This window comes from Ambystoma mexicanum, chromosome 3p, assembly GCF_040938575.1.
Source record: "Ambystoma mexicanum isolate Mex_15411 chromosome 3p, UKY_AmexF1_1, whole genome shotgun sequence".
Classification (NCBI taxonomy): Eukaryota; Metazoa; Chordata; class Amphibia; order Caudata; family Ambystomatidae; genus Ambystoma; species Ambystoma mexicanum.
Genome location: NC_090925.1, coordinates 1211874446 through 1211886458, shown reverse-complemented (window position 1 = coordinate 1211886458; position 12013 = coordinate 1211874446). Strand labels below are relative to the sequence as shown.

General features: G+C 45.3%; 1 protein-coding gene across 5 annotated transcripts in view; it reads left to right on the top strand.

Moving 5' to 3' along the window:
* The window catches only part of LOC138581369 (uncharacterized), a 3536879-nt gene that overhangs the window by 3402484 nt on the left and 122382 nt on the right, over positions 1 to 12013 (top strand). For all 5 annotated transcript variants that reach the window (XM_069652654.1, XM_069652653.1, XM_069652655.1 and 2 more), the window contains one exon: positions 5377 to 5586. In XM_069652654.1, coding sequence (XP_069508755.1) covers positions 5377 to 5586 — 210 coding nt within the window. The remainder of the gene's footprint in view (positions 1 to 5376; positions 5587 to 12013) is intronic.

Here is a 12013-nt window from a genome sequence, read left to right as displayed (position 1 = left end):
TGCTTTGTATCCAAAGTGGGCCCGAGGGGACACCAACAGGGCAACTCCCCGCTTCTTTGTTTGTGAGGAGGCCGTGAACAACTGGTCTATGGTTTTGGCCTTGAGCTTAGGCTCTTTACCCCGAACCCAATGGGTCTCTTGTACAAAGAGGAAATGTAGACGTTGCCTCGCAAATTCCCTCATAATTAGCAACCTCTTTGTAGGCGAGTTAAGCCCACGGACATTCAAAGACCCCACTGTCAAGGATTGGAGTGAATCATCCATCAGAGGACTTGTCAAGGCTCATAACTCCACTCTCAAAGACGCAAGCGTTGTAGCTCCCACCTTGCCTTTGCAACCCACAGTTTGCTCGAAGGAGCCCCCGGGGCGCACGAGTAACCCGCAAACTTGGCGCGCTATAACTGTAACCCCAACACCCAACCCCCCCTCGTCCCACCTCCCTCCCCCCTCCCTCCTGATCACCTGGCTGATTCGTGGCATTGACCATAAACCCAAACCATAAACCCAAACCAGGCCACCGATGTCTCCCCCCTCCGGGCTCATTATCTCTTCGTGAATCATAACTCGAGCCCCCCCCTATTCCCGGATTCAATGCAATTCAAAAACTGCTACATCACCCTTCGCTCACAAGTTCAAATGTCCCTTTCTTCGTGGTGCACCAGTGACTCACCTCAGCCCTTCGAGGGGGCCGGTGATGTTGGAGCCACTCTCCTGAATTTTCTTTGGCCTCGGACTCTGCACCTTTCCTTCGGGGCTTTATTCCCTTTCGGACCTGTCGGGGCTCGCGCTTGGTCCTGGTCCCCCATCTCCATGCCTGGATTGTCTAATAGTTCACCCGACACTCTCTGGATGTCATCCTCGGTGACCAGGGCGTATTTGTAACCCTCGAACCCGAAGGAGAGTGAAAACAGATACCCCCACCTATACCGGACTCCCTTGGAGTGGAGCATCTTCGTCAGCGGAGAGCAGAGGCGGCGTCTTGCGAGGGTGAAGGCCGACAAGTCTTGGTAAATCGAGATTCGGGCTCCCTCCCACTCCACCGGCCCCCTCTTGCGAGCCAGTTCGAGGATCCTGTTTTTTTGGAAAAGTAGTGACAGCGGACTAACACCGATCTGGGGCCTCTGGAGGACGCCCCCACTCTGTGGGCCCTGTCAATGGTGGGTTTGTTGGTATTAGCCCCCTCAAATAGCACTCCTATTACCGCATTGATGGCCCTGATTATGTCTGCTTGCGTTTCACCGTCATGTTCCGGAAAACCTAGAAAACGTAAGTTGCAGCGGCGTTCCCGATTCTCCAAATCGTCCATTTTTAGGGCGCACTTCTCTTCTCTTCTCTCGAGCTCCGACAGGCGCATGTCAAATTGAGTCTCGAAGACGTCGCTCGAGGCTGTGTTGTTCTCCAGTGCCTGGACCCTATCGTCGATATTGTCTACTTTTTTGTCTAAGGAGTCCAGTCGTAAAGTAATGTCCGCCCTGAAGCCTTTAATTTCTTCCAATAAAGCCGCCATACCCCTGGTGACTATGTTTGCATCCGCCGATTCTTGTTGCGTCTGGGCCGCCATTTCGGGGGGCGTCTGGGGCCCGGGAGGCGTGCGACGAAACTTCTGAAGGGATTCTCTCCAGTTCATAGGGCCCTACCCCAGCATACTCGAGCCACCGACAGCGGCCGGAGGGGGGGGCCAGTGTCCGCCCCGGGGCAGAAAGCAGCGACTCAGCTCCGGGAGGGCCGGGGCTTCACCAGTTCCCCTCTGCAAATGAAGATTCCTCTTATGCCTGGTAGCCTCCCCCGCCTCGCGCTTCCCAAGCCGCTCAACTACCGCTCCGCTGGATCGGCGGTACTGCTTGCGATTCCCTTTACGCGGCTTGCTAGTGGTGTTCACCTTCCGATGGGTTCTGTGTGCTACCTCAGTTTGACCGGGGCCTGTACGGTTCGATGAGTGCCCCGTTGCCCAAGCGTATGGCGGGGGCTCACCTGCCTCCAGCCTCGATAGTCATTTGCCCAGCCCAGGCCCAGTACTCCCAACCTCCTAGGCCCAGGTGCATCGCTCGGCGTCGCTCGTCTTGAGGGAGTCCGTGTGTTACACCTTCAGGACTGTGAGAGGCCCACCTCCTGTGCTCTGCCGGGGCTCACCGGGGTCCGCTGACTCCCTGTTCCTTTAGGCGCGGGCCTTGTCCCGGGCTTCCGTTTCACTGTGCTGCCGCCTTCCTTTCCAGTGGCCAGGCCAGCCGCGTCTGCCCCCCGGCGCGAATCATGAGTCGCCCCCAGCAGAGAGCACCGGGCAGGGGGAGGGAGCCACGGGGCGGCGCCCTCTACAGGCCTCGCTCAGGTCCGGCCTCGCCGTAGTTTTCCGCGGAGCCGCGGCGCCGTGGGGAGGAGGGGCCTCTGACCCACGGGGGTTTGAGTGCTCAGAACTCTGGATCGGATCCATCTCCGGGACTCAAATTTGGGCCAGGGGTGCCCGACACCTTCCTACGGGCTTGGGTGGTGTCAGCTCCTCACTCCTGGGGCGTCGGGGGGGGCTCAGGTCCCGCGATCTGTGCCCTGTCGAGGATACGAGCGGAGATGCGTCAGTCCATCTCTGCGCCCCCTGGTGGATCCCGCCATACAGTAGTTTATCCCTACAGAGTCCACGGGCTTTAATGTAGGCCATTTCAATAGTTCTTTTAGTATAGCCTTGTTGCAAAAAATCAATAGCCGCTTGGGCACAGTGATGATCAAACGAAGCCAGGTCGGTGCAGTTCCTGCGGTAACGGATGAATTCCCCGTAAGGAATGCTTCTTTTACATGAAACAGGATGACAACTAGTGGCATGCAAAGGTAGGCCGGTATTGGAGGGTTTTTTATGCAATACTGTGTGAAAACCAGATCTTTCTAGAATTACCACCACATCAAGATAAATAACCTCAGTGGTATTATGGCATTCTGTAAAGCGTAAATTGGCTACATTGGTATTAATACTTTTCACAAACAGTTGCCAGTCAATTTCAGTACCCTTCCAGATTACAAACACATCGTCGATGTATCGCCACCAGGCCACAATTTGAGTGGGAAAACTAGATGCGAGCAAGTCACGTAAAAAGGTAGCCTCCCACCTCCCCATCGTCAGATTAGCGTACGATGGGGCAAAGGTACTGCCCATAGCAGTGCCCCTTACTTGCCGATAAAAGGCACCTTCAAACAGAAAAACATTTTTTTGTGAGGCAAAAAAACAACATCTCCAGGATCATAGAACTATGGCCATGATAATTCAATGAAAGAGTATCCAAGAAAAATGTGCAGGCTCCCATTCCCACTTGATGATCAATGGATGTGTAGAGGGATACAACATCAAGGGTGGCCAAAAGAAGCCCCTCCTCCCAAGGTGTATTGGTGATGTGTTGCAAAAAATCCTTAGTGTCCTGAAAATAAGAGGGCAGATCTGAAACGAAAGGAAACAAAGTCTCGTCAATGAGTTGTGCCATATATATAGATATATTAAAGCCTTAGCTGTTAACATTCCCAATCTAGAGGCAGAGGATCTATGTGATCAGTGCGGTGCATGAAATTTTGACAACAAAAATGTTGAATCCAAAAATGGCGCCATGCAGTGTTCACATAGATCACTTTTTCCTGCATCTCCCACACCCGCTACCCCATTACCCCTACTTACGTTTCCGTGGCGCACTTCTTTCCAAATCCTCGACCTACCCTCCCCCTGAAATGTCGGTTCCCTATTCCCAACATGGGTCGGAACTGGCGCTGCAGGGTCCTTTTTTTCCAGAACTTTATTGTCCCCCGCTATCCATGTAATGGCAGTGGGGGACACCCAGCACCCCCAAATCCTATTTTACCAAACATGGGGGGAGGAGGGCACCCCTGCTTCACCCTCTCCCCTCATTCAGTAAAATCAGATTTGTTATTTTTGTAACTTGTGGATGAGCAGTAAACGTGCGGTCACCCTCTTTCCCCTGATATCTCAGAATGCCGAGGCAGATACAACACATGTAGAGGGAGACAATGTGGCTATATTATTGGATGCTAATCATGCAGCCACAATAACTTAACCCCTGATGAGAATATGTAAACAGCTGCAAACCCTTGAGACATTCTGCAAGGTTGACGTCATACAAATTACCAGAAACAAAACTGTATTCATGTAGTGTGGGCCTGGCATACTAATAAATCAATAACAATGAATATATGTGTTAATGATGTTTAACAAATATGAATACCTAGGCTAAAGGTTTGCCAAAAATATCTCTTGTAAATTGCAACTAACTTGCAGCGATTTAGGACACGCTGGTGTCATGTTGCCATTTACCCATTGATTTGGAGGTAGAAATACCACCATATCAATTGAAAAAGACAAGGGGCAAATCTGTTCCACTGCCCTGTATGGCGACACGTCCTGGCTTACGTATTGCTCCGTAAGCTTGAACAGGGGGAGAACACAGTCTTGAAGCAAATGCTCCACCCTGTACATAGTCCTATTTTTCTTCTATATTCTGATATTTGGAAAATATGGCTCGTTTAACTATTGAATTCTGAAGACATTAGAAATGTTAGGGAAACAGTGTCATATGTACAATCTATCTTTTTTGCAGCCTTGCAACATTCTTGTGACATGAAATCTGCACTTTACCTGTACTGGTTTTAATGTATGTAAATTGCTGTTATTCTGATTTTGTTTTATTCTATTGTATGGTACTTGTCATTTATATTGCACCTTTTACCATTATTATAGTATCAATGCACTGTTAGTACTTGTTGTGAGCTTTTGGGTACTATTTATTAATGCTTGTCGCTTTTGTTCCAAGGTTTGAAAATAATGAGTCCCTCTTTTTATAGAATTATCACAAGCCAATCTTCTTTTATCTGGTTCTAGCGACCTCCCATAATTGTTATCCATGAGCAACTGTTCGTTCTCACCATTTCTGAAATCTGAGGTCGAAGAGATGTCCACTCTTTCATCGTACTCCATCTCCTCTTCCTCTATCTCTGAGACACATTCCAATAACTCTGATATCCCTCAAGCGCCCTCCACATCTGATTGGAATTCTTCCCGTTCCTTGTTTATTCCCTCTTTTTGAAGGGCAAGCTCCTCCTTGACGTTATTCATTCTCACTGGATCACTGTTCTGTAGATTGAATTATATTTGTCATAGGCTTTGGGGGTGTTTTCAGGTTTATCAGAAAAGCCCTTGATCCCTTAGGGTTAGCCTTATTTGTACATAAATGTTTTTGGGCTTTTTCTTTTGTAACTCAGTGGGGCACTCTAAGGAGTCCTGTTGTTTTTTGCCTTTTACTATGTTTTTATCAGTGAATGAAATATGAATAAAGCAATTAAAACATGTGGTGATTTTCTGTTTCTTTAAAAATCTCTCACTTTATTCCACAGACTGATTTCCCCCGTGATATTTCTACATATGGTACAAAAGCATATGAAATGAAAAGCAGAAGAAGATCCAAGGTACAACCAGCAAAATTTCCAGAAAGCAATATAGGAGCATTAGCAAAAGCTCCATATGATACAATTGGGCAATATGTTTCCCCTCTAAGAAGTTCTTCATTCGTACGTCGATCCTTGGAGGAATTCGGAAAACAAAAGGTACTTTGTTTGTTTTTAATCCGCATTTGCAATATTTTGTATCTATCACAAAAAGACATGCACCATGGGAATTATATCCCTCCTGTATTCTTGATTACAAAAGCACTATAAGGAAAAACTCTGGTGAAATAGGCTAACTTGTCTCTGTAAACTGTCCTTTGCTATACTATTACTAGAGTTTGTCAAGCAATCTAGGCCATGCTCTCAAGTGTGCAGATAGGTGCTCCCGCTTAGAGGGTCAAACATTGGCACTCTGAATTGACAAGGTGCCCCGGCAGAGCTAAAGTTGAAATATGTTATACCTCTTTAATCACAGTAAATTATCTATATACTGGTATTTGCTCTCCAATGAAAACAGTTTGTATGTGAAAGCATTCAGAAATACCTAAATGTTTGTGTCAGGATGAATCGCAGGAACCCTTTAGGGTGTAGCACTGAAAATTGTGAATGTATGACAACAGGACAACACCCCAAAGTCCATAAACAGTTATTTCTCTAACTACATGCTATGATAGCTCAGGTTTTAAACCAACCAGAGGCTTGTAGTATGCATGGGAGATGGCCCTGGTAATACTCTAGCTTAACATTGGTCTCAAAAGTATTGTTTCTTTCTGCCCCCTCATAACGCTTTGATGCATTGCTTGCTTCTTTAGCATCCTCTTGTGGATCCCTCTATGAATATAAGGAGAAGAATCTGAGTCTATGAAACAGACAGCACAAAACCATGGATACCACCTTGAATTTGTCCTAGTATCTTTAGGGTCAAGAAGCATTGTATTCTCCTTTAACGGGGCCTGTATGCTCCTATGGCACATACAAGTTTCATCAGTGTCCATGCCAGAGTGGCACTGGCAGAAAAGTTCTTGCACGCATCTGTGGGTTGAGAGGCCACTGAGTTCTCAAATGTGCTGAGGTACGATTCAGACTTGCTGGTTCGGCAGAGCCATGGCTCTCTTGACAGTTGTACTGGAATGGTACGAATGGCTTCCAGAATTGAAGAAACACATTGAGGGACCCACCCACTTGCTGCAGGTCATGCACCAAGTGGGTGGCATATGTGAAACAAAGGTGGTCGTAACAGGCTCCACCACAGTTTGGCCTTACAGCGGTGCTTCTCTGGTTCTGTCAGCTATTGTATATCTAATTTCTCAAAGGTCTTCTCCCTCACTTGTTACATTGCGATGCACCCTAGTTTGGAACTGGTGAACCGAGGCTGGTACAATAGTTGAAACGCTGACACTGCTAGTTCTGTCCAGACAAGGGGAACCAACACTTGGCCTCACTCTAGAAAAAGAAAGTTGAGTTCCCTGAGACACCAAGGATAATCACACTATCTGTGGTTCTTGGAGTGTGGATGCTGCTTCTTAAGCAGGCTGAAGGGGATTTCAATCTATATTGAGGTTAATGCCTAATTTAGTTGAAGTTCACAGGACACAGTCATCATGAGAACAAACTATTTTTGCAGTAGAGGAAATCTGTTTGGTGCTTCTATGAGTCTATGAGATACTGTTGCCATTGGAAAATAAACAACAATTTTAATAAGTTCTAAAGAACTATGACCTTTTTTTCAGGTCAGGTATCGTTCCATACAATAACAAGTACCTAGGGTAGACCCTCCATATTTATTCCAGGTTGGGGTTAGGGTCTCAAACTTCATTATGACAGAGTTGCATTCATTCAAACAATTTGGCATCCACACAATTATTGGTGGACTCTACGTTGAAACTGTGTTAGCATTTACTCTGGCAAAAGACTTTGGGTCCAATCAAGCCAATCAAATATTCAGTCCTCCATGTCACACTGAGCAGATGTGGACCCGGGTCATTCTGTCTCTAGAAATCCCAAGACATAAAGCTATGACCATTTATATTGCTGATTGCTTAATCATAGTGTGCCTGACATTAGGTCTCGGCGTGTAGTCTAACTAAAACGACAATTCCCTGCAGGTGCAGAGCTTTATCTTTTCATTTTTGGCACATTATTGCCCGCGCGTTTCGGCCTGTCTGTGCCCATATAAGCCTACTTGTTTCCTGTGACTTGAGTTTATGTGAGTGCAAGTACGAGGGTTGACAGGGAAAGTTAGGGTCCAATTGCAAACAGATCAGCTTGCAGAGTGTGCTGAATTTAGATTGCTCTTGCCTGGTAATTATTGCTGAGTGCTGGGCTGCAACGCCCTTGAAAGCATTCCTTATTTTGACATTTACTTACCTTAAGAACTAATTACTACCACTAGGTCTTGTTATACTAATGGAAACTTGCCATCTGATATTGTACATAATCCGACTTTACTAAATATCCTGGTTGCTTAATCATAGTGTGCCTGACATTACGTCTCGGCGTGTAGTTTAACTAAAACTACAATTCCCTGCAAGCTCAGGGCTTTATCTTTTCATTTTCGACGCGTTAGCTTCTGGCGCGTTTGGGCTGGTCTGTGCTGGTCTGCGTCTGTACGCTGTGTACGGTGGAGGTCCTGGACTAATATTGCAGGTAAAATAACAGAGTTCCTGTTGACTATGCTTTTTCCCTCTCACGACATGGGCCCCTATCAGGAAAACACACTCCCACTTGCACCTGCAAACGACATTGAGAAATCTATGCAGATATCTCTCTTCCTTCAATCTCTGTGCAAATTGACACAAGAACACCTAAGATAGATTGGAGGCCCCCTATCTCCCTGATTAACGACAAAAACTGTAATACTTCACCAAGCTTGCTGAAACTATCCTTGCTAAACACCCGATCACTATCTAAACATGCATTGGAAGTACACAACTATATCCTAGATAACAGGATTGATATAATGTGTCTCACAGAGACCTGGCTTCAGGAAAGTAGTGGCCCTAGCATAGTTCTAGGTACTCCCCCGGGTTACAAAATAATTAGCAAGAATCGATTCTAGTGCAGTGTAGCCATTATAAGTAAGAAAGAGAGAGGCATTTTTGAGTCACAAATGGACTAGGCTGGATGCGAAGTCCTGCGCGCCAAAATGACTCCCACCAGCAACAAATGTATAAATATTATCCTAATTTCCAGACCCCCTTCCGATATGCCATCTTTCAATGAGGATCTGGATCAATTGCTCAGCCCCTTCAACCGTCTTAATTCAGCCATAATACTCTTAGGTGACTTGAATCAGTGGAAAGGGGATGTCAAAGATAAGGAAGCCATTGAGCTGGAACAGCATCTCGCTAATTTAGGATTTACAGCCCACAACACAGAGCCCACTCATAAAGGAGGCCATACCCTGGACTGCTTGCAACATCACAATAAGTAATACTAACACCAATCCTTGCATTTGATCAGACCACTACATCATCAACTGCACCCTCCAACTGCCTAAAGAAGTGACTCAGTCCTGTGATCCCCCTAAAAAAATGGTAAACCGAAATTACGGTGCAATTTGCACTGCTGACCTTGAAACCTGCATGCAACTCTTCATGAACAGTTCCACAGACATCGACCCCCCTTCCAGGCTAGTAGATATTTGCAACCTTCAGGTCACTAACCTATCCGACAAAAACGCACCATTAACAACCAAGACAATATGTGATGGCCCAGACAAGCAAAATTGGTTTGCCTCAGATCTAAATACCTTAAAAAAGGTGAAATGACAAGCTGAGCGAGCATGTTAAAAAAATCCCAACACAGAAAATAGAGATAAATGGAAATCAATAGAAAAGATATACAAGGAAAAGATCCTTGATGCAAAAAGACTCAGGAAATAATACTAAAACTATTTGAGTTATACAAATCATGGGAAAATCCAAATGCCCTTACCCATTCCATCGCTCCCATCAAGGACGATTGTGTCATAGGACAAGGTCTCATTGGCTCGCAATAAAATCCAAAGTAAACTAAACACCAATAAAATACCATGCAAGCAAGTGACAGACATTGATCAAAAGGATAAGATCATGTCCTCTGGGTTTTGATTCAACCCTATTACCATTGAAGACACCACCAAAATACTAGGCCCACCTCATGTATAGGATACCTTCTCCCTGCCAAAATCATTCTCAAAAACGGTAATTTCGCCCCCTTTCTTACCAGACTCATTAATGCTTCCTTTAAACACAGGAACGTACATACCTCTATCAAGGAAGTAGCAGTCACCCCTATTATCAAGAAACCTAAACGTAGCGCAAAAGACCCAGCAAACGTACAACCAATAACAAACACCCCATTCTTACTGGCAATTCTGGATAAGGCAGCCACACTGCAATTACAGACAGACTTTGAAACATCCTTAGCATTCCACCATAAACAATCTGGCTTCCGAAGTAATCATCGGACAGAAAGTGCCTTACTGGATCTGCAGACACATATGCTAGAGAGACTAGATGAATGAAAGACTGGACTGCTCATCTTACTGGATCTGTCTGCGGCATTTGATTTCCTGGATCACACTCGATTGTTAGAAACACTAGCTGATTCAGGTAACTGCTCCATCCATGCCACTGAATGGATAAGCTTGTTTCTAAGTGAAAGAATGTCCCGAATATGCTGGGGTACAGCCTGTTCAGACCCAGCCCCTATCAGCTACAGAGTACCTTAGGGGACATGTATCTCCCCGGCCCTCTTCAATAGATACATAAAATCCCTATGCAAAATACTAGGAGCCAAGGGTATCCATTTTAGTAACTACGCTGATGACTTTCAGCTTATTATGGATCTCACTGGTGACTATCTCGCTGATACTGCTAAGCTGAATGTCATCTACCTATTCATCTAGGAATGCATGATTAGTATTTGGATGTGTTTAAACAGCTCGAGACTGAGCTTATGATCTTTGGGACAGACCAAGCTAGAAGGAAGCTCAAATCAACCTATACTAGCTTTATACTGGACAACTGTTCCATTCAGGTAGTTGACAAAGTAAAAACGCTTCGTATAGTACTTGAGGCATCTCTGAATTCAGATGCCCATGTCAACAACATTGCCAAAAATACACACTATCATCTTAGAATTCTGAGACAAATAAGTCCACTAGTGTTGCGAAAAAACTGCGAATCACTAGTCAGAGCTATAATCTTGCCTCTTCTGGACTATTGCAATGCCTTAATTAGTGGAGCCAGCAAAAGAAATATCCAGAAGCTACAGATAATTTAGAATGATGCTGTCAGGATAATACATAATGTACCAAGAAAATAACACATCTCCAATTATCAAACAAAATGTCATTGGCTACTGGTGGAAAAAAGAATTCAGTTCAAAGTATTATCCTTAACCCATAAGTGCATACATGGGAAGGCACCAGAATATCTGAAACTCTCCTTGAAGCAATACATACCCAACAGGACGCATAGATCCAACTCTGCACATCGTCTTACCATTCCCCATGCCAAACTAGTCAGAGGAAAAGGTATATCCTTTCCCCTCATAGCTGCGGGTGCATGGAACAAACTACCTACGTCTGTGCGATCAGAAGAAAAATATAGTACTTTACAAAAAGAAAACCTTTCTCTTCGCATAAATAGCTGCTGACCATGCATGTTTTGTCTTCCCTTTGCCTATCTGTGGCCCTGATGCCTGCGCGTTAGAAATAAACAAATCAATAACTATAATCACACGCATCTCCCTCTTCCTCTCCCTTTCCCTCTCCCTCTGAAGGAAAAATAAAACATGTGGGTTAACTAAATAGGAATTAAGAAAAATAGAGGGACATTGCTGCGGGGCTTCAGCTTAGAACGTTTGCCCTCATATTGCCGTGCTTCTGTCAGTTTGCAGATGCGCATGTGTTGTGTTTTCCACAGCCTCCAAATAATTGAGCAAGACAGACTAACTTCAGAAACGGGTCTCAAACAGCTGAACAAAGCCTAATATTTCTGGAGTCTACGAAAGGTTCAAGCAAGAAAACCAGCATCAACAGGGGAGAAAAAGTCATTGCATGGAGGCAAATAGTCCGCAATGGTCCTTCATGTCCCTGGCAACTTAATGACAAATGCCAGCTAGTAAGGGGCGAAGATATGAAGCAATTGTCTTTACCACAACATGAACCTGACAGAGAAAACACCTATTCGGGATTCATGGAATTTAATGGTGAAACGTCAGCAAATATTTTAACTAGTAAAAACACAAGTCCCCTTTGTAATGTATTGATTCCTCCCACAGAATCCTCTGTTTCGATATTCTATCTTCAGCACCAGCTGTTTTTGGAATGTTTTTGCTACCAGAGGGAGCAGTGTGGCTCCAAGTCAGCTCTGTTCGCAGCTATGAATTCCCCTATGCCTATGACATCAAGGGCACTATATGTAGAGGTGCTGCACCCCGTGATCTCAGTTCCTTTTCTCAATGCACTCAATATACATCTGGAATGCCACTTACCTCGGTTAACTGTTTAGTGTCTCATGCCTAACCCTTCTAAGTTCTCGGGCTTCAAGCCCTGTGTGCAGTGAGGAAGGGAAATGTATATGTCAGATCTCCACAG